The 23,543-nt window shown below is 52.4% G+C and overlaps 1 protein-coding gene across 8 annotated transcripts in view; it reads right to left on the bottom strand.

Moving 5' to 3' along the window:
• The window catches only part of KIAA1671, a 198,233-nt gene that overhangs the window by 85,725 nt on the left and 88,965 nt on the right, over nucleotides 1–23,543 (bottom strand). For 2 of the 8 annotated variants that reach the window (XR_014234227.1, XM_082354432.1), the window contains exon 7: nucleotides 1,420–1,505. The exons of 5 other annotated variants lie outside the window; for them this stretch is intronic. Coding sequence is in view for 2 of the 3 variants with exons in the window: in XM_082354432.1 (XP_082210558.1) it covers nucleotides 1,420–1,505 (86 nt within the window). In the remaining variant the exon portion in view is untranslated. Of the gene's footprint in view, nucleotides 1–1,419; nucleotides 1,506–18,719; nucleotides 19,078–23,543 lie in introns of those variants that run through there. One more of the 8 variants, XM_082354428.1, reaches the window with a different exon arrangement.

Genomic DNA, 23,543 nt, shown 5'->3' with positions numbered 1-23,543 from the left:
GTCTCCTCTGGGCTCCCCAACCCCTGAACTTCCCCATCACAGCGTTCTCTTAACCATAAATAAAAGGGCTAATTTCCACACCCCTTTGCCCACTGGCTGCAGATACTGGAAGGTCAGTGCTGTTTCAATTCCCTTCTGTATCTCCAGGGCCCATCCTGAGGCCTGGTGCACAGCTAATGTTTATCAAGGCCTAACCACATGCCAGGCCCAGGCTGAGCACTTTGTATCAGATAATTCATAGACTCTTCAGCATCACCCTGTAAGGAGGGGGACCATCTTATACCCATTTTACAGACAAGAGAAGTAAGGCTGAGAGAAGGCAAGCTACTTGGCCAAGGTCACACAGCAAGGACCCTGGGCGACCATTATACCACACTGTCCTCCAGCACCGACTATGTGCAACGCTTTAGGCACTTTACATAAATCTCATTCAGTTCTCATCAGCCCTTAAAGGAGACATCAAATCTCAGATGAAGGAACCAAGGCCAGGGACATACAGGGTCCTCATAACCAGCTCAAACTCACTCAAGACAATCGGGCACCAGGAAACTAATCAAAGAACTGGCATAGAAAAATACAGCCATGAACAGCATTCTTCTTTCCTGGCCAAGCCTTGAAAATGCTGGCTACTAACTTCCCACCCTCTCTTGTAGCAATAGCATGGGGATGGGACCAAATCCTGGCCAATGAGATTTTGTGGGGAAGTCTGCTGGGTATACTCAGGGAGAAGTCTTCCTCCCAATACACCCCCTCTTCCTTAGCTGGATATTGTCAAGTCTCCCAGGAATGGCTGGAACTGTGGCAGTCATTTTGGGAAAATGAGGGGACAAGATGCTGAAGAGAGCGTAGAAAAATGGAAAGAATCTGGGTTGATCCACTAATCCAGGATGTGGCAAACTTTTTTAAAGGGCCAGATAGTAAATATTTTAGGTTTTGCCAGCCACATGTGGTCTCTGTCACATATTTTTTGGTTTGGGGGTTTTTTTTTTTTAAATAATCTTTTAAAAATGTAAAACTCATTCTTAGCTCACAGGCCACAGTGTGATGAACCCTGCACTACATCCCCTCTACCATCAGGTGAATTATGTGAAGTAATACACATCCTTATGGTTTGACCCATCTTTATTGGGGGTGGGGGGGTTCTTTTGCTACTTTCAGCATCTTCAAAAGCATCTTCACTGATAAAATGACAGCGGTGTACCAAGTGCTGGTGAGGATGCAGGGCAACCGAAACTCTCAGGGGATGAGATGCAAAATGGTACGGCCACACTGGAAAACAGTTTGGCAGCTTCTTAAAAAGTTTAACGTACACCTACCACATGATCCAGCCACTCCACTCCTAGGTGTTTACCCGAGAGAAATGAAATCACGTGTCCACACAGAGCCTTGACCAAGAACGTTCAGAGCAGCTTTACTCACGTGAGCCAAAAAGTGGAATCAACCCAAATGTCTGTCAACAGATGAAATGGATACACACACCGGTACATCCATGCAGTGGAACAGTCCTGAGTGATAAAAAGGAATGAGCCGCTGACACCCACTACGCCACGGATGAATCTCAAATAATTACGCAGAGTGAAAGAGACCAGATGAAGAAGAGCGTGTGGTGTCCAATTCCATTTACATAAAAGTCCAGAAAATGCAAACTCATCTATAGTGATAGAGAGTAGATCAGTGGTTGCATGAGGGCAGGGAGGGAGGGGTGGATCACAGAGGGGCACGAGGAAATTCTTAGGGGTGAAGGATGTGTTCATTATTTTCATCGTAATGGTGGTTCCTCGGGAATACACACATGTCAAAACTCATCAAATTACACACTTTAAATATATATCTTGTATTGTACGTCAATTATATCTCAACAAAGCCGTCACACATACAAAATAACAGTGGTGGCTCTTACAATAAGTGGAGCCCTGAGGGTAAGGGACGGGTGGGTGAGTCTTGGCCGAATGGGACCAGCAGAAAAGCAGGGGAAGAGGGAAGGTGGGAGCCTGAGAAGCCAGAGGCCCCACACCAGACCTCATGTGTCTTGGGTGAAGGTGATGTTCAGCTCTGCCTGCTCCATAATACAGCCGAGGACAAGAAAGCAGGTCTCTGAAACGTTCCTAACTTGGCAAACAAGGCCCCAGAGGCAGCCCTTGGGGACGGCTCGGGGACAAGCGGCCTTAATTCGTCCAGCCTCAAGGACCCTGTGGGCTGTGCTGAGCCCCCACAGCTCTTCTGGGGCTTCCCAGGCGCCAGCGCTGGTGTCTGGGGTGCCAGGTCTCTTCCCATCTAATGAGACCCAGGGCACACACCAGACGGAATTCCCTGGGAGCCCTAGACTTTGTTTTTTCACGCATCCCAGAAAGAACAGGAAGCATTCCCAGCTCGGCTCTCCAACCACCATCTGCAGCAGGCCGGGGACAGGTCTGGCTCTGCAGCTTCGGGGCCTCCTCCCGCATCAGACTGGATCCCGGGGACAGGCTAATTGCCAGCAGGCCGGCAGAAACCCGGCCTTCCTCCCTCAGGCCCTGCACCCTCCGAGGGCAGCGGGGGGAAGAGGGTGGGGTTTCAGGCCAGATCCCAGTGCCTCTCCATTCTTACCAGACAAGTTATTTCAAATTTGAATAATAAATATGCTAACTACCTTCTCTTCCCCTGCCAAGTGTTCTCATTTCAAAATGGACTTAATGAGATCCCTTGGCAGAAGGACTCCTGGAAGCAATGAAAATGCTGTGCAGCCTCGAGATGCCAGCAGCAAGTGGCACTTACTGGAGACCCAGTGAACAGAAACAGGCCAGGACGGGGTGGTCATCACTCACGCACCTGCCGTGGGCTGAGCACGGCGTTCGGTGCGGGGCAGGTGCCATCGTATCTTTTAGGTCACTGATGCTCTGCCAACAGCCCCATGTGGTCTTGTCTCCACTTGAAATATGAGAAACCTGAGCCTTAGACCTGGTTCCCAGGTTGTACAGCATCAAAACCTGGCCTGTCTGCCAAAGAGCTGTGTGACTTTGGGCAAGCTGCTGCACCTCTCTGAGCCTCTGTTTCCTCATCCATCTGTAAATGGGGATAATAATAGTGACCTCTGTGGAGGGATCACTTAGCACGTAGGAAGTGCTCAGTGAATGTTCGTGCTCAGCAACTTGCTGGGGGACGAATGGCTGGATTTGAACCCAGGAGCCTGCGTCCGAAGCACAATCAGTTCTCTCTTTCCACCAATTGGTAAGTCTCCCTCCCTTCACTGAAAGAAATCAAAGCAATCAGAGGAGAGTGAGCCCACCCCCTCTGGCCCCCGCATCTGGGAGCCCGCCTTGCCTCCCTCCAGCTGCCAGGCCAGCCCCTGCTCTTACCCCGCTCACCAACTCTAGGGCATCACCCCTGCAGCTGACCACCCCTCTGTCCCCTGCAGCACCCGAGTCTCCCCCTCCGCTGGACCAGGCCCATCAGGAAAGCCTCGACATCACTCATCTTCAAAAGCCAAAGGGAAACCTCCTTCAATCCCACTTCTCTCCCTGCTTGGAAATCTAATGGTGCCTCAAATGTGCCTCAAAGACACCAGGAGGAAACTCTTGATGCCTGGCCCCAAATCTGCCTTCTCCACACAAGTTCCTCCACTCACCTCGCTGTCCTGGCCTGAAAACTGGAAACCTTCCACGGTCCCTTTCCTCCCCTCCCTCTTCCCTCCCCAAACTACAGCCAAAACCAGATCATTTCTCCATCCCCATCCCCACCCTGACCCCGACATCCCTCCTCAGCACCAGATCCCAGCCCCCATCTCCAACCTATCCCATCAGCCGCCACCAAAAGCATGCCCTCAGCTCTCCACTAAGACCAGAGCAAACTCCAAACGCTCTGCCCTGGCCCTCCAGGCCCCCACCTGCCTCCCCCTATCCCCCTGCTCAATACCAGGCCGGCCATATTGACCCCACTATTGGCCTCAACCCATCCAAGCTGGTTCCGGCCTCAGGGCCTTTGCATGTGCTGTTCCCACCACCTGAAACACTCTTCCCCCAGATCCCCACGTGGTGGGCTCCTTCTTTCAGATCTCTGCTCAAAAGCCACATCCCTTTAGGGGCCTTTACAGCCACACCTCCTCCCAGCCTCTATCTGCCACATCATCCTGTTCTACTATCTTCATACATTTATCAGTATTTACTTTTCGTATATATTATCTGTCTCTCCCACTGGAACACACACTCTGCTGGGGCAGGGATGCTCAGTGCCTAGACCAGTGTCTGACACAGAGAAGGGGTTCAATAAATAGTTGCTGAGAGAATAAACAAATGAATAAATGAACGAACAAATAAATAGTGAATGGACACACATATACACCATACAAAACTCTATGGGGCTCAGCGTACTCATCTCTGAAGTGGAGGTGGTAGTTCCAGCACCCGCAGGATGGTGATGAAGACAAGCCCCGAAGGATGGGGCCCAGGAGAGGCTCAAAAAAATACTTGCTGGTTAAAGCACTTCAGCCAGCGGACACCCAGCAGCAAGACTCTCCTCTCAAAGCCTCACTGCATTAAACGCACTTAAAAGCCAAAATTCTGTAACTGAGATACAGCGGTTGAAGGTCTAGTGGAGACCATATGTAAGAACACTATTCGCTGTGTTACCAGGTAGCCATGGCAACTGAAATCTTCAAGTACAGTTCCATCTCGCTTTAACTTTTTATGCAGTAATTTCCAAAAGGAAATGTTCAGATTCTTTTCTCTGGTGACATTCTACAGAATAGACATCCTTGTTTGGCTCCCAGAGGAAAAAAATGCAAAATGTCAGATTCCTACGAGATAAACTGGTTTGCAAAGAAAGATGTTTCATTTCTTTAAAAAATGTGAGTCTATTTCTGAGAAGAGGAACCAGATCATCATCATCATAAACACTGTTATAAGCAAATAAAAGTTTTGCTTGTAATGGAATGGACCGGAACTTCACTAGTTCACTTGGTCATTCAACAAACATTCATTGCATGCCTGCTCTGTGCCAGGCCCTTTGCTGGACTGTGGGGACACAGCAGGGGATGAGACAGATGAAGATCCCTGCCCTCATGGAGGCTGTGGTCCAACAGGATAGACATTCAATGAAAGAGCATTCCTGGCAAGGAATTCCTAGCAAGGAAGAGCAGGGAGCAACATGGTATATGTGGAAGGACTGACCTATGGGATCATGTAGATCTGTCATTCGTTAGCTGTGTGACCCTGGGCAAGTCACTGCACCTCTCTGAGCCCGTGATAAAACTGTGATAACAATATTGTTTGATGATGTGCCACGTGAACCCAAGGAGAAGACAGAAAAAGTGCCTTGCATGGTGTCAGACCCCTCATAAGGAGCCACCTACAACCCCAGATTCTCAGAGCTGGAGTGAAACTCTGGCAGATGATGTGGCATCTGAACATCAGGCTGGAACCCAGACCACATTTGTGATGGAGGCAGGCCACCCTGCTCTCAGCTGTCAGCTCCTGTATGTCCTCATGCTGTTCTTCATACCTGAACACCTCCCCTTCACCCTCACTCCCACTCCTGCCAGCCCCAGCCCACCTGGAAAACCCTATTCAACCTTCAAATGACCTGGCAAGTCCATGGCTAGGCATTTCCCCTGCAGATGCAACACACAAGGGCACCAAGACGTTTGCACAAGGATGTTCGCTACAGTGTTGTTTATGGTGCACAAAACTGGAAATAACCTACATATCCATCAGGAGGGGACTGGTTCAATAAATACAGTGAGAGGAAAAATATAAAGCCATCAGAATGAATGAGATAGACCTACTGTGCTGAGAGGGAAAGGTCTCATCATTATGAAAAAAAGAAAAATCAGGGCATAGAACACTATGTATGGCAAAGTCTGAATGGTGTTAAAAAATATGTGTATATACACAGAAAATACAGATACATGCACAGAGAGTCTTATGTATGCAGAGAATATTTCTGCAAGGAGATGCATGAAACTGTCACCAATTTCTAGCAGGGTGGGACTGCAGGTTGGCGGTAGCAGGGAGACACATTTTTCTGTAGAACGCTATGCTATTTTGCACTATTGGAAATGTTCACTGTGTCTTTGTACTACTTTCTCAAATCAAAGAAAAATAAACTATTTTGAATGTTTGGACATCCATCATCTGTGTTAAATTTCCTCCCCCTAAAAATGGGCCTAACCTCCCCACCAATGTGTGGAGACATCACAGGTACAGCACCATTACCCATGTATCCATTTATGTGGGTGTCACCCCTCCTTGGAGGCACGGAATGTGGGGTCCACACCTGTGCGCCCACCGAGAGCCTGGCCTCTCACGCTCAACCAGTACGTGCTGGAGGAACAAACGGCATCATTACACCCATATACCCACTTCCATCTTCTTCAGAGCTCTTCATTTTTACCAAGTTACTACTTATTAGGCATCGACTTCTCCATGCCAGCCAATCCACACCCAGCATCTCACTGCACTGCGTCCATAACTCTCCAGGCTGCCTGACAGCAGTAGATGCTGTTAGTGTCCCACCCAGACCCCCGGTACTGGCTGGGGCCCCCTTCCCCCAGGTTCTGGGGTGCTGGCTGCCACCGCTCACTGCCCTATCTTCTCCAACAGCGGACCTCAGCTGGTGGAGGGAGAGCCACCCTGCTTCTCCAAGGCAGGGACTGACTTTGTGGTGCTGTCGCCCCTCCAGAACTCCTCCAGGGATCAGGCCGACTCTAGTTCTCCGTCACTAAGTTGTGGACACATGAATCCCCATCTCAAGCTCTGTTTCTAGGGAACCTAGCCTGAGCCACTGCCTCTCAGAATCAAGCGGGGCAGACAGTTTTTTAAACACAGTGCTGGGAATCTACTGAAATCATAACTCCGGGAGTGGGCAGCCTCAGCACGGGGAGTTTGAAAGAGCAACAGACATGTGGCCAAGATGGGAAAACAGGAGGGGGTGGGGTGTGTGTGTGGGTATTTATAAAGCCCATTTCACGGATGAGAAAACTGAGGCTCAACTTTAAAGCCACAGAGGTAGATTTGAACCCTGCTCTCTCAGACCCCAAAGCCTTGACTCTCTGCTCTGTTCCTGCTGCTCAGCTGTGAGGGGGTTAACAGCCCAGAATAAGAACAAGGTGATTTTAGGGGCTGGCTCCGAGTGGAACATTCTCCCAGGCTTCACTTGCCTTGTGCAAAAACTCAGCAGGCCCTAAAATAGAAGTGCTAATGTGGTCAGGAAGTGGGGTCCCTGGGGGGTACTGTTCCTCGGCCAGCCGGCGCTGGGGCCCGGTGTGGCGCCTGGGTCCAACCGAGGGCAGCCCGGCATGAAGGAAATATGGGAAGCAGCTCTCGGGCAGGCCTTCGGGGACTTCCTGTTCACCTGTGCAGACGGGAACAACAGGAAGTCCCGGCCGTGGGGCCCGGCGGGCAGGGTGCGGGCCAATCGAGACGGGCAAGGTCCCCCCAATCGGCCTTCCCCTTTCAGTCCATTCTCAGGGATGGACAGACACTCCCACAAAGGTCGGGGCAGCGCGGAAGCATTTGCTAAGCACCTGCTGTATGCCTGACCCGGTATTAGGACTTGAGGAAAGAAATGAACAAGACACAGGCCCTACGCTCCAAAAGTCTCACTTACGTACTCACTCGCTCATTCACCCAAGCGTTCAGTTCAACAGACATTTATTGAGCACCTACTGTGTGCCAAGCCCCATTCTAGGAAGTGGGGAAACAAATAAGACATGTCCCTACCCTCAGGAAGTTTCTCTTTTCATTCATTCACTCATTCATTCATTGAATTCAACATTGAATGAGCACCTACTGTATACAAGACTCTGTGCTGAGAACTGGAGAGACAGAGATGAACAAGGCAAGGTCCCTGATAATGGGAAGTTTCACTTAGTCATTCTTTTCATTCCCTCTTTCTTTCATTCAGCTCCATAGGCACTACTGAGCACCTGCTGTGTGCCCGGCTGTGGATACAGATGTGAAATAGACACATCCCCTCCTGGTGGAGAGTTCACTGGAGTCAATCATTCATTCATTCACCGAGGGAATGAATGGGCGTCCAGCACTGCATTACGTGACAAGGATACAAACGTAAGGCCCAGTCGCTGCTCCCAGTCTCATCCACCCATTCCTTCTTTCCTTCATTTGGTACAATGAACATTTATTGAGTGCCTACTGCGTGCCAGGGATGCAGAGGTGCACAGGAGAGAACCTCCACCCTTGAAGAGCCAGCCGTTCTTCCTTCCTCCATCATTTACGTGTTCAGTTCACCAAACATATATTGTGCACCTATTGTACATCAGACCTTTGGGAGGCAGATGAGTGAGCCCCAGACTTGGCCGCGGAGGAACAGCAAAGCCGGCGCACACAGGAGGCCGAGTGATGGCTCGGTTCCTCAGGCAGGACCGCGAGGCCCCACCCCCTGGTTCCTCAAAAGCCCGGGGAGAGGCGGCAGCGGGGAAGTTTGCTATGCCCCTTCCCACGAGCTGCAGGGTGGAGAAGGGGTGATGGGGGAGGGAGAGAGAAACTGCTTGAAATAAACACTAAAGGGAAGAATTGGTGAGTGAGGAGGAGATGAATCAGACAGCTAAGTGAGAATTTTCAAGAACTCAAGGAATATTCTAAGTTTAGAGGAGGAAGGGGAAAAAAAACAAACCGGCCCACAACTTCCCACTGTGACATGTTCAACACCAAACAAATGGCAGCCTTGTCGATCTCCCTGGGTTCCTCCGTCTGCTCAGGTTGAAAGCTTGACAGGAAAACATCAGGCTCCGAATCCCCTGACCCCTGGGGCTGTGGGGAGGCTTACGTAGGTGCATCCATGGGAAGCCCTTGGCACAGTGCCTGGCATATAGTAAGTGCTCAATAAACACAACCTAGTAATTTTACTTTCATTTCTGGCTGTGGCGGCTTTGAAACATGGCTGCACATTCCTTGACTTTCCTCCCATTGAGAGGTGGGGATCTGTGTCCTCTCCTCCTGAATCTTGGGGGGCTTGTGACTGCTTCGCTCAACAGAGAGCAGCAGAAGTGACGCTATGTGACTTCTGAGGCTGTGTCCATCATAAAGGGCAATGCAGGTCTGCCCTCTTGGCCACAACACTTGCTCTGGGAGCTCTGAGCCTCCATGTTGTGAGGAAGCCCAAGCTACAGCAGATGCCTGGACAACAGTCCCAGAAAGTCCGGCCTCCAAGTCATCACAGGCACCAGATAGGTGGGTGAAGAGGCCTCTGGATGATTCCAGTCCCCAGCTGTTTGGGGATCCCAGCTGACACCCCAAATATCACAGAGCTGCTATCCCCATGGAGCCTTACCCGATTTCCTGACCCACCGAATGTTATGAGCAGAGTAAATAGTGGTTGGCTTACACCCCAATGTTTTGAAGTGGTTCCTTGTAAAAACTACTACCTGTCTCTCCGAGTCCCTGCCCTTTATGATGTGCACAATCGGGGAGGCTCCACCAACCCGGAAAAGCATGGAACAACTTTATAAACTGTAAAGTTCTGTGCACACAGGAGCCCCTGGCATCATCGCTCAGGACACAGGAGTGCTCTGCCGCCTTCTGGATCCCACCTAACTTTGCAACCCCGTAGCCAAGGCCGCCCCCTCCCTGCACCGTGTTTAGCCTGGGAGACTCCACAGGATACTGGTGCTGACCTGAACTCACATGGCAGGTTGCTGCTTTGTTCCCAAGCTGGGACTTAGGGTCATCCCTCTGGGAGGAACGGCTGGAGGACAAAGGCTGCTTTCACTGGGCCCCAGGCTGCTCTCGGCAAACATGGGTGGCTGGGGGCAGAGCGGGGAGCAGGCAGCCCCCGGCACGCCCCTCCTGGGAAAGTGGCCAACAGGCCAGCAAGGGCCCAGGCAAGCTGGGGCAGCACTGGGGTCTGGCAGGGGCCTTCGCTCCCCCTCTGGGTCTTTTCCAATTACGCCTAAAACAAGGACAGGGCAGAGTACAGAGAGGCAATGAGGAAATATTGGGTACATTCAATAGAATGTGAGAGGTTAAAAAAAAAAAAGGTCTCCCTAGGATTCAAGTCAAATTATAAACATATACTAACATAGTGCAGGCTCCAAGGCAAGACAGCATGGGAGCAAATCCCAGCTCCTCTGCTAACCAGCTGTGTGATCTTCTGCAAGTGACATAACCTCTCTGAGCCTCGGTTTCATCATCTGTAAAATGGGGATGATATTAGTGTCTCTCTCCCAGGACTGTTGTGAGGGATAAAACGAAGTAATATGAAGTGCTTTGCCTACTGCCTGCCTGCTATAGGCTGAATTGTGTTTCCCCAAAATTTATATGTTGAAGCCCTAATCCCAGTACCTCAGAACAAGACTGGGCTTGGAAATGGGGCCTTTAAAGAGATAATTAAGTAAAAATGAGACTGGTGTCCTTACAGGGAGGAAATTTGGACACAGACACCTGGGGTGCACAGAGGCAAGGCCATGTGAGGACAAACCAGGAGGCAGCCCTCCTGCAGCCAAGAAGAGAGGCCTCAAGAGAAACCAAACCTGCCGACACCTTGATCTCGGACAGCTAGCCTCCAGAACTGTGGGAAAATAAATTTCTGTTGTTTAAGCCACCCAGACTGGTATTTTGATAGGGCAGCCCTAGCAAATACATACACTGACACAAAGGAAGAGGTACATGAAGATCTCCTATTACTATATTATCGTATTTATATTGCAACTGTGAAATAATATGATGTTAACATGAATGTGCTTATATTTTATTAATATAAGTAGGCTTAATGCAAAATATGAATATGACATTAAACAGAATACATCTGCAAACAGCTGTCCCTCCCTACCTCAGATTTTCTACATAAAGCACTGTGTTTTCCTTGATGAGAACCTACTGTATAGCACAGGGAACTCTACTCAGTGCTCTGTGGTGACCTAAATGGGAAGGAAATCCAAAAACGAGGAAATACACATACACGTACAAATGACTCACTTTGCTGTACAGCAGAAACTAACACAACGTTGTAAAGCAACTATACTCCAGTAAAACTTAATTTAAAAAACCAAACAAACAACAAACCCCACCAGGTTTTCTTAAAAAGAAAGCAAACAGTTTTCTTAATTTGGACCAAATTCCTTGACAGCCTTCTCATCCACGCACTACTCCACCCTTGAGGAAATACTTACATTGTCTTCTTCTGGCTCCAAACAAAGACACCTCAAACCTCCCACCGCTTCCAGAACTTCCAGGCCTCCACACATGCTGGTCCTGCCACCTAAATGTCCTTCCCCCCGACCCCCCACCCCCCGTCCTACTCAGGCTTTAAGAGCCAGCTCGGGGCCCAGCCCAGAAAAGGCACTCAATACACACGCACAGCACAGCAAGCCAACTTTGAGACAAGCCGATGACTGCATCCCACAGGTGAAGACGCTGGGCCGGGAAAGGGGCAGTGACCAGCACAAGCAAGGTCTCACGTCCAGGACCACAGCCCAGCAGCCCAGCGTCCTGGCTGCCAATTCAGTGACGCTGTCCCGCTAGCCCAGGCTGCCTCCTCCCTCACCCGTTCTGCCTCGAGGATGGAAACCATGTGTTCATTCAGTTTGAAACTCCCAAATCCACGTGCCTTTTCAGCTCTGGAAAATCCGTTTGCCCACCAGGGACAAGAGTGGGTGGCAGAGCGGGCACCGGTCTGCATCAAGCTTTTCATCCCTCCATTGCTGATGGACTGAGGCCAGATTTGCTACCAAAAAAATAGATGCAGATTCTCTGCAAGGACCAACATCCTAGGATTTAGCAAAACTTGGCAAAATCTGCTCCATCGTTTACACTCCATACTATACCCCACCCTCTTCATATTGGATTTTCCAGCTGAAATAACTGGAGGTCAGGGGCTGGCCTTGGCCTGGCTTATCCCACCGAGACTGATCTTGGTGGCAACACCATTTCTGTGACTCCCTAGCCTTCACTGGCCTTAGGACTCAGGCGGCAGGAGACCTGAGGGGCAGAGAGAGACCACGGGCTGCAGCGGGGAAAAACCCTGCCCTAGAAACCCAGTTCTGAGGCCTCCCCTCTGTGCGACTTTGGACAAGTTAGGTTTCCTTGATGTCCCCATCTGTAAAATGGAGATAATCAGAGCGCCTGCCTCTCTGGAGAGGGTTACACACGCTCAGGTGTGGAAATGGGGTAGCCCTGCACCTGCTTTAAAAAGGCAGCCGCTCAAGTGATTTGTTAGAACAGGAGTGCCCTCTAGCGTCTCCATCTGGAAATCATTCTTCCAGTGAGTCCCCCAGCCCACTTCCTGTATCAAGTCAGTTCGGATAATTCCCTTGGGAAGGAATGTAAAAAGATAACGGCCCCTGTTTATTTAGTGCCTATTACATGCCAGGTGTTCCCCCCACTGGTCTCCACAACAAGATGCTGACATAATCCCCATTTGAGAAAGGGGGATTACTCATCCCCAGGTGAGAAAACTGAGGCTCAGAGACAGGAAGCCACCTGCTCAAGGTCACACTGCAGGGAAGCCTGGATTCGAACCCAGGTCTGTCTGACCCCAAAGTTCCATTCTTTACTGGATCCCTAGAATTAGGAGATTGTGCACAGTCAAAAACCTTAAGGAGAATCCAGCCCAATACTTCACTATACCAACAGAGAAATTGGGGTCCAGAGAGGGCAGGCAATTGCCTCAGGGTCACACAGCAATTACACCCCAGACTCCTGGTTCCCGGAAGTGTTTTGCCCACATTCCCACCCCTCCAGAGCTTCTACCTTGCATTTATCATTCCTTTTGGCAGTCATAGGACTGGCATGTCCCTTCTAATGGCTCTAATCCCTGGAATGTCTGAAACCCAGCAATGGCTCCTTTGGGACAACCAGGGCTGCCAGCCTGAGACAACTCCGTCTGAGAGTAGGGAACGCTGTTCACTTCAGCCCATCAGCGTGAATATCTCAGGGGCTAAAGAATCTCCCGGCATGGGCTTGGCATTTTCATTCTCCTCGGAGGTCCTTTCAAATTCCCACCAAAGCATCTCAACAACCTTCAGACACGGGCAGGGCAGGAATTACCTTCGGTTATACAGACAGGGCGAGAGAGGCTGGGGAAAGGATGGGGAATGTCTAACAGACATTTCAAACTCGACAAGTCAAAGCCAAATCCTGATCTGCCCCCAGGACCCTCTTCCTCTGCAGTTTTCCTAACGGACGCCAGCGGCAGCTCCATCCTTCCCTTCGTCAGCCCCCAAATCCTCAGTGTCTGTATGACTCTCTCACCCACACCCAATCCATCAGCGAATCCCGTGGCCTGACCTTCAGAGCAGATCCAGAATCTGTCCGCTTCTCACCACCTCCCTGGTCTGAGGCACCGTCATCTCCCACCTGGACAACTGCAGAGACTCCTCGCTGGTCTCCCTGATTCTGCCTTTGTCTGTTCAAAACCCAAGTCAGACTGTGTCCCTCCCACTCCAAGCGAACACCCTCCACTGCTCCGTCCCCTTCAGAGCACAAGGCAAAGTTTTCCAAGTGGCTGCCAGGCCCTGCATGACCTTGACAACTCCCATCCCCTCGCTCACTCTCTGCTGCAGCCACACTGGCCTCCTCCTGGTTCCACAGAACTGCCTGTGCACACATGGACCTCAGGGCCTTTGCACTGGCCGCTGCCTCTTCCCGCAACCTCCCTGGGCCTACTCCCTCCCCTCTTCCAAAGTCTCGGTTCCAGTGTCACCTTCTTGGGGCATGCCCACCCATCCAAGCCCTCCTGAGCTTCTCACCTGCTTACTTCCTTCTTTTCCCGGCCACCCTGACTCCTGACATACTATACAGTGTTCCTGTGTAACACGCCCATTGTTTACTGCCTGAACCCCTCACTGGAACGTTAGTCCCTGAGGCAGGAATCTTTGACCGTCTGGTTCACGGATTATTTCAAACACTGAGAGCAGGCCCTGCCACAGGCGTTTAATTGAATTGAATTGAGGACCCAGGAGCTGTCTACACCGGCATCAGCTGCTAACACTTATCCAGGACCGACTGTGCCCTGGGCTTGTTGGCATTGCCTCACTGAGTCCTCAGGACCTCCCACGAGAGAGATGGTATTATCATTCCCACTCTACAGACGGCAAAACTGACTTTCTGAGAGGTTAGGAGATTCGCCTGAAGCTCTCCACTCCATTAGCAAGCTGCTCGGTGGAGACTGGAAGCCAGGAGGCTATGACACCAAGACCCCAGTTCTCCGCCCTGCAACTGGGTTTACAAGGCACCCGGGGCTCGAGTCTCATGACACAAGCTGCCTGCGGCCCAAGCCTCAGCCCTGGCTCCAACAGCACAAAAATAGCCAGTTCTCCTATTTCAGCCACAGGCATTGCAAAGCCAAACCGGACCCTTAGCACAGAGTGAGACCGCCAAGATCTGAGACGCAGGAGCTGGTAGTAAAAATAACAGCAGTAGCAATGGTAATAGTGGACAGGTGTGTGTGGAGTGCCGGGCGCCCCAAGAAAGCCCACAGCCATCCAGTCCTCACCACGCCTTCCACACGCTGTCTGCTGAGCACCTACTATGTGCTGGGCACCGTGCCCGGGGCTGGGTGAAGATGGGCATCCTTCCTGCCCGAGGGAAGCCGCATGCCATAACCAAGCACATTAGCTTTGGTGCCAGACTTCCCGAGTTCAAACCCCAGCCCTGCCCCTTGCCAGCTGGTCCGTATCAGGTGGGCACTCAACCCCCTGGAGCTCCAGGCTTCCCATCTGTAAAATAATACTACCCGGCTCTCGGGGCTGTCGGGAGGATTAACTGTGATGCCACACGTGCAAGTGTTTGGAGGGTGAGAGAGGAATGCACGTCACTGTCCCATGACTGGTATTATTATTCCTGGAGGTGATGACAGGCTGAGTGAGGGACAAAGCTGAGTAACCAGGCAACAAGGAGGCCCTGGGGAGAGAACGGCCAGTCTAACCACATTTAGACATTTGGACATTTTTCCACCAAAAAAAAAAAAAAAAAAAAATCTGGCCATGGAGTCGAAGGCAGGGAGATGAAGCCCAGCAACCACTATGGAAAACAAAGTGGTTTCCCTGTCACTGCACGGAGATGGAGCCATCGGACCACAGACCCTGGCAAGGAGGCGTCTGAAAGGGGCAGGAAAGGGACCCGCCACCAACAGCACAGGGGTCCGCCCTTGGGCTTGGTCTCCGCGTCACACAGCCTCTTCCTGAAGAAACTGTCAGAAGTGACACTCTGGCAACCCTCTTGGCTGTGGGTGACATGGAGTCAAGGAAGGTGGCCAGCCAGGAGTCAGCGCTCAGGCTCTCTGGGCTGGCTGAACAGGCAGCCTCTGGGGAGCCTGGGAAAGCCTGGGGGCGGGGGTGTCTCCCATTCTATCAGAGCCCTCCCGCCACCCCCAAACAAGAACATCTAGATGGTGAGTGCCTCCTCCGAGTCCAGCCCTGTGCCAAGGATACTAATGTCGCTTGTCTTAGCTAATCCTCATCACAATCCACGTGCAGATGGGGAAACTGAGGCTCAGCGAGGCAATGTGACGTGCTGTTGGTGGAGCTGGGATTCTAAGCCAGGCCTCTCCCCTCCAGAGCCCAGCTTGGCCCAGTGCAACATCCCTCTATAATCCCCCACTTTGCAAAAGTTGATTCAGGTCGAAGGATTTCCTGTAGGCTGGCAAGTCGCCTCAACCCGTGGGCCTCAGTTTCCCCATCTGAGAAACAGGAAGATAAGACTCAATGAAGTAGCTAAAATGTCATAGAGAGAGACCCGCACTCAGATACAGGCTCTGACACCTCCTAGCTGGGGAGGCCTTCAGTGAGCAGCTTAACCTCTCTGAGCCTCAGGTTCCCTAACTGCAAAATGGGGATAATAATGAGACCCAAACATAAGGTTCTGGTTTCTCGTGAGGATGAGATAACCATGAAAGGCACGGGCCCCGGACGCTGGGAGCGCTCAGTGGGAATGGTGGTGGTGACGGTGGCCATTGTTGTTATTATTATTGTTGCAACTGACAACCACAAGCAACCAACTTGGTGCTAGTGCCCCAGCAAGGCCACCAGCCTTGGGACCGTCTGGCTGGGTTATCTCGGCAACAAAGGAGATTAAGTAACTCAAAACAGCCATGGCAGGGGTAGCCGCCAGCTACAGTTACTAATGATTTAAAGCAGAAATTTAATCTCCCTCCCCCACTTCCCAGCTGATGCTGGGCAGTGACTGGGCTTGATGGTGGGGGCAGCGCCCCTCCCCCCCAGAACAGAACTGCAGCTACGTGGGGGACTCGGGCCACCAACTGGAGGCCACCGACATCCCACCGACAAATGACCGACTCTGCAGAAACCTGCTGCAGCCCACGCTTGGCCCCAATTCTAAGAAGCTGACTTAGGAAAGAACCTGAAAAGTGAATAGAGATTTAAGGCTGAGAATGACGATCACTAAGTTGTGCGTGTGGGGAGTAACCCAGGCGTCCAACCGCGGGAGAACGGCTGATAAATCCAGGCTGACGACAAGGACCGCAGGTAGCTAGCGGTCACTAAGCAACACGTTTACAGAGGGCTTCCAGATGTGGGCAGATGTTCCCCTCATCAGTGGGCACGTAAAGTGAGACGTGCATATTCTACACTCGTTCGTTCACTGCGATGGATGAAATTTAGAGGCAAAATATGACGTGGGACCCCGTACTGGATCCTGGAACAGAGAAAGGACATGGGTGGATAATCTGGTGAAATCCGAATCAAGCAGGCTTTCTCAGCCTTGGTGCGACTGCTGTTGGGAACGGGTCGCTGTTGGTGGTGGTTGTTTGGGGGGTGGGAGACTGCCCTGTGCATTGGACCATCTTTAGTAGCATCCCTGACCTCCACCCGCAAGATGCCACCAGCACTCCCCCGCCCCAGCTGCGACAATCAAAGAATGTCACCAGACATTGCCAAGTGTCCCCTGAAGGTCGTCCCTGGATGAGAACCACTGGAATAAAACCTAGAGTTTAGTTAATAGTACTGCACCAATGTTAATTTCTTACGTTGGACAATATACTATGGTTGTTACAGTAAGATGCTAGGTGAAGGGTATACAGGGACTCCCCCGACCATCTCTGCCACTTTTCTGTACATCTAAAAGTATTCCAAAATTTTGAAACATTATGAAGAGGTGACATGGAGCAGAAAACTGAGAGCAGTTAGTGGCCCAGGCTGATGGGAGTGATGGGTGAATGTATAGTCTGTGCTACGTGAGTCTACAGCAGGGATGGGGAGGGCTACGCCCCGCCCATCAGGACCCTTACAATAATCGATGCTTAGCTGGTCACTCTCCATCTGACGTGGCTTCCTGGGAAAGAGGAAGAGCTCATGTAGTTGGTTTCCCTGGCAACCAGCCCCCACCCTTACTTAGGTACAGGCCAAAAGTCATCTCATTAACATAAACTCATGTGTGAATATCTAGACACTTTTATCACTTTTATCACTTTGGAAACTCCAAGGGTTTTAGGAGCCCTGTGCCAGAGACAGGAACAAAGACCAAATATGTATTTCTTACTATAAATCACAATATCACAGCCTCCCTAACACTGAAGCCCAGCGCCTGTGTGTCCAGCACATCAAGGTCGTGAGGCCCCAGTGGGCAGCAGAATCCCCAAATACAAATGATTGTGGACTGCTTATTTTCTTTCTCATGTTCTTCAATATCTTCCAAGTTTTCTACCATGCCCATAAATTATTTCTGTAATTAAAAAAAAATAAACCAGTTAATGTTCCCTTACGTTTACAGTACAACAATAATCAAAAGTCAGTGATCAAAGGAGAAGGACTCGGCGGGGGTTGGGGGGTGTCTCTTGTTTTTCAACTGCTGCAGGGGACTTGGGCTAGGGTGGGGAGCGGCTGAAGGACAATGTTTCCTAAAGTTGTATTTTTAGGAGCTCCGGAAAATTCCCTGGGTGACTCGGCATTTGAAGTATTTGCAAACATTCAGCAGGGGGAAAAATAATATTTCCCAAGTCTTACTTTCTTGGGCGTTCTCAGCCGGGTGGCAAATGTTCTGGAAAACTCTGAGACCCACCTGTGACGATTCCCCACTAAGCCCCTCTGTTCACGGAGCCCTGATGAATGTCACATAACCCACCATCATCTACTGCCCACCCCTTAGTTTCACAGATGAGGAAACAGAGGCCCAGAGAGGGGAAGCAACTTGCCTGCGGACACACAGCAGGTCAATCTCAGAGTCAAAACAAGATTTGAAAAGCACTTTATACCCCACAAAGCATTTCCACGTGGGTTCCCTGTTTTTGGCATTTTGCCAAAAAAAGTTTGGAGTTTTTTTTTTTTTTTTTTTCTGTTATATAGAGGAGAGGCCGCAATGGGAGGGTTCCAACTTTCTACTTTTGCTTAGTAAGTTCACTGAAAGAAAAACAAAATCTATTCTTTCCAACTCATAAAAGATGAGACATTTTTACATGCACACAAAGGCAAGTACGATGTAATTTCAGAATAAAGAACAGTCCTGTAAATCAAAGAAATGTCGATTTCTGGAAAGATCACTAACGCTCCCCTTGTTTTTCCTGTTTTTCCGAGGACTGGAGGGGTGGCCGAGGACTGGAGGGGTGGCCGCCGTGCCCACTGACCCACCCTGGGCAGGACTCCGTCCTCTTCTATGAGCCCCCTCTGCCTCCCAAATCAAACCCCATCCCTTTCCCAACACCCCCTCCTCCTTGAAAAAACCACCATTTCTTAAAGAAAACAGAGACACTGCTGACCAGACAGAGCCAGGAAGCAAAGCTGGCCGGAGTCGGGAGGAGAAGAAAAAGGAGATACGGGTCCGGACGGCCGCACTCACCCACAGGTACCGCAAGAGCTTCAACAAGCTGGGGCAGTAATAATACTCCATTTCTGGTGCCTGGGGGTTATGCCGCCTGCATTGTGCACACTTCCAGTCTCCCTCTGGAGGGGGCGGCTCTTCCCGCTCGGCTTGTCACGCCAGGAGTCAAGTTCAAGGTGGCATGAATCATTCAGGGGCCGGCTTGTGGCCAGGGGGCTGGCAGGATGGCCCTGCCAAGGGCACGGGGAAGCTGCTGCTCAGGTCCCGGGGCCCCGCCTGGAGCATCTCTAGTGGCTCTTCCAGGGGGGGCGGGCCCAGGGGTGGCCCCTCCCTAATCTAGCTGAGCGGTCTGGACCCTGCACCCTCCTGGGGGAGCTCTGGGCCTGGGGGTTTTCCGCTGAGTGGTGGGAAGAGCAAGGATGAAGCCCCAGAACTGAGTGTGTGCGTGTATGTGAGTGTGTCATGTGAGGACAAGTTCCTCCCCAAAACCACACACTGAGGGGGAGCCCCCCCCACCCCAAATCCTTCCATATAAAGGAAATAAATCAACTCAGGATCCCATCGGCTCACACAGCCCTTCCCAGCTCAGTCAAGTTCCTTCTGACTCAGTTAAGCTTCTGAGCAGCCCTGGAAGGAGGCCCTGGTTGTCCCCATTTTACAGAGGGGGAAAAGGGAGGCCCAGAGAGGGATAGGGACTTGGTCGAGGTCACACAGAGAGGTGGAAACTGAGCCAAGGCTGGAACCCAGGCCTCCCAACCAGTCCTGGGTTCTGTCCACTCCTGAGGGCGGGAGGCCCAGGGTGCGAGCGGGGGATGCTGAGGAAGGGAGAGACCGGCTCCCAGCGTCACCATCTGCCAGCTGGGGGTGGGGGGAGGGTGGGGGGAGCAGGGGGAGCATACTTTTCAGCAATTAAAAACGCTAATTATAGCACACCTAAGGCTGACCCAAGGTGACCTTTCTTGGGAACTTCCTTCGAAAGAGTGTGATCTTGGCAAGTCACCCCACCTTCCTGAGCCTCAGTTACCTCTTCTGTAAAATGGGATGGAGTATCCCTGCGTTTCGGGCTTTTGTGCATCAGATGAGGCAGAATAATACCAGAGCATCTCGTTTAGTCCTCATGGTGCTTCCCTGGGGGAAACATTATTATCTCCACGGGCCACACGAGGAAGTTGGGGCTCGAGAGCAAAGGGAGCTGCTGAGGTGAGCGGCGGGGCAGCCCCAGAGCCCCAGCTCCACACCACCTCCGTCAGGTCAGCCCACGTCTGAACCGGAACCGGACTGGCGCACAGCGAGAGCCCTGCACGAGAGCCCAGGCAGGGGGTGGCGCAGAGGTACCCCCGGCCCCAGGGACCACGTGCGCCGTACACATCAGGCCCACAGCCCGACTCGGGGCAGAGCAGCTGACAGGAAGCCCCCGGGGACACCAGCGGGGAGCTGAGCTCAGCGGCTGAGGAAACCACGGCGTGAACTTCAGAGCTCTTCAGAAGCAGGCCCATGGCTCGTCCGACTCGGCGCCCGACATCTGGCAGGCGAGGGGTCCCCGCCGCTCACTGCCCAACGGACAGCCAGTTGGGGGCTGGCCCCGCCGATGGCGCAGGTGGAGGTACAGCCTGGCCCCTGCTCTCTGGCTGACTGGCTGATGGTCCAGTTGGAAAGTGGGGTCCTGCTCGCTGGGGGGCTAACAGAACAGCGGGAGGTGGCCCTAGCTGGCTCTGACTGTCCTAGGGGATAACCGTCCACCACCAGGAACGTGGAGGCTGCTGACGGCCAGCTGCTCAGCCTCGCATAGGCCTGACGGGGATGGACCAAGAGAGAAATGGGCTGGAAAGGGCAGAGGGGATGACAGAGATGGGGGCAAGGGGCTTGGTCACTGAGGGGGATGGAGACACACACACAGGCAGGAAAAGAGATGAACCCGAAGAAAGTCAGAGACCGAGAGGAGACAAAGAGAGCAGGGCAGCGGGGTGCGAGCAGGGAAGGGGGTGGGGTGGAGGCAGAAAGACAGGAGACAGGGCAGGGGTGCTAAGGATAAAAAGAAAAGTGAAAAAGTCAGACCTGGCAAGTCCCAGGTGGAGACAGAGCTGAGCCCCGACGAGGCGGGTGGGGGTGGGCAGGCGCCAGTGATGGAGACGCACCCCACCCCCAACTCAGAGTCCCGCTTTCTCAGCCTGGAGGTGGCCACAGTCACCAGGTCACACTCCCAGGAGCAGGCGGCCCCCTGCCGCACCTCCACTCCAGGCCCAAAGCGACCCCTACCTAGTCAGGGCTATCGCCTTCTGGTCAGCTGGGCTGGTCCCACCCTGCCCCGTAGGACCCTTCTCGCCTGGCCAGGGGAACCACCTGCATGCACAGTGGTGACCAAGGCACCCCTCACACGCCCTGGATGCCTCCCCTGGCTCCCCATCCCTCCCACCCCAGACCCCTGCTCACCTTTTACCATTTGACCCCACACCTGCCCCACCCCAATCGGGTGCGCCAGGCGACCGCAGGGCCTTTGCTCATGCTATTCCTCAGTCGGAAAGAGTCTTCCTCCCTGTAGCGGATGGGATGGTGGCCCCCCCAAAAGGTATGTCCGCCCAGAACCTGTAAATGTGACTTTATCTGGAAAAAGGTCTTTGCAGATGTAATTATTAATAAATTAAGGATCTTGAGATGAGATTATTCTGGATTACCCTGGATGGCCCTAAATCCAGCAAGTGTCCAGAAGAGAAGACGCAACCTCCGGGGAGGATGCCACATGAGGACGGAGGCAGAGACTGGAGGGGTATGGCCACAAGCTAAAGAACGCCTCGGGCCCACAAAGCGGGAAGAGGCAAGGAAGGATCCTCCCCTAGAATCCCTGGAGGAAGCGTGGCCCTGCCAACACCTTAACCTCAGGCTCTGGCCTCCAGAACGGAGAGAGAATAAGTATCTACTGTTTCTGAGCCACAAAGCGCGTGGTGATTCATTACGGCAGCCCCGGAAAACAAACACACTCCCCTTCCTCTCCACCTAGTTCGCTCCTATTCATGCCGGGGTCTCTGGCTTAAGAGCTAACCATCCTGCCCCCTCCAGCAGCCTCCAGCCCAGGCTCAGGGTGGCCCCCAGACACAGGGCCCCACGACGCCTCTTCTGGAGGAACACTCTGCATCCCGGCGACCCCTCCTTCCACCCCTCCTCGAAGGTCAGTTCCCCAGGGGCCCCCACCCTGGTCAGCCTGGCTCCCCACGTCCCAAGACGACACCCGGCCACAGTAGGTCCTCGGGCAATCCTTATTAAGGTCCTTCATTCATTCCAGAAAAGACTGAACATACAAGCAACCATGTCGACCTACTGAGAGGGCTTAGCCTTGAGCAGAAATCTCTCGCCTATAAAAAAGATGGGAGGCTGTTAAAAATCAACATCTGCGTTCACGAAGGAAAACAGGGATGAAAACTGGTAGCCCCCAGGAATGACTCTGTTTCTGTCAGGTATTTTTGGGGGGCGGAGGGCAGGGGGAGGTAGGCACACTATTTTGTTTTATTTGAACGAGTTGCTAACACTTAAGCGTCAGAAGAACGGTGGGTAGCAATGCAGATTTCCGTCGTCCCTAGAAAAGCAGGCTGGCCTGGCCCAAGAGTCTGCATTCCTGCATGAGGACATGGGCCACTGGCCCTGCCACATTTCCTGCACCCCACAGCCTTGGCTGGGCTTTCAGTGCCCTTAGCCGTACAGCCTCCACGTACCATCACAGTGACACCCATTCCTCAACCGTGTATGGACCCTCAGGCAGGGCCCTCCGCCGGGAATGCCCTTTCTATTTGTGGAGATGCAACCATCGCTCAAGGCCAGTGCAAGCAGCACGTCCACAGGAAGCCCTCTGAGCGAGCAAGCCTGAGTCACTGGGCCTCCTCTTAGAGTATATGAAGGTGCTTCTCGTGATGAGAGTCTGTCCTCCCCGCAGGGCTGTGAGCTCCCCACAGGCAAGGAGGTCCCAGGGCCTGGCACGCAGCCCAGCACTCAGGTGCTCTGTAACCGCTTCCTGAAAGGCAGAGGGTTCCCAATTCTCCTGCTGACAAGGAGATCACAGCTAGATCTGGGAATCCACGACACACAGGAGGCAGACCTACTGTGTGCACGGCGGCTCCTCAGCCACCAAAAGGGACCCACAGAAGCCATACACATGCCCCCATCTTCCAGGAGTTGACAATCCCCTGAAGGGTCAGGGCACAGACAGAGCAGAAGACTGTCCGGAGGGGAAATTGAGACCCAGGGAGGGGATGGCTAGTCTCACAGAGGCAGCCGGGGTGCAGGACAAGGGTGTGGATGCTGGAGGCAGACTGCCTGGGTTCGAATCCTCGTCCCAGCACTAGACAGCTTTGTGATATCGGGCTGGTTGTTTAACCTCTCTGTGCCCCAGCTCTATGTAAAATAGGGATGACGACAGTGCCTGTCCCACGGGGTCGCTGGGAGGAGGAAATGAAGAAATATGTGTAATTAACTGCTCAGAGCCTGGAGCTCTCAGTCAGGGCTCAAATCACCTTGGCCATGACTGACTAGTGGTATATCAAGTTCAGCCGCCCTGGATGGCAGGGCAACAAGGAGGGGTCCAAGCTGGGGTCAGCCCTGCAGGATAGGGGGTTATCTACCCCAAACAAGGCACTCTGAGCCCATCCCACCAGGGCACGGCCAACCCACAGGGCGTTATCAACTGCAGGACGTTGGAAATCACTTAAAACACACCCCCGAAAAAAAAACCAAACCAGAACATTTTTCATCCGCTTTCGCCCAGCCTGACCCCTGGGTTCTCTCTACTGTGAGGAGGGGCGGACAGGGAAGGGAGGGACAGACAGGGAAGGGAGGGACAGGGAAGGGAGGGACAGA

Source organism: Balaenoptera borealis (assembly GCF_965194805.1).
Source record: "Balaenoptera borealis genome assembly, chromosome: 14".
NCBI lineage: Eukaryota > Metazoa > Chordata > Mammalia > Artiodactyla > Balaenopteridae > Balaenoptera > Balaenoptera borealis.
Note: the sequence above shows the minus strand (reverse complement) of the source record. Positions and strands in the feature narration are given on the sequence as shown.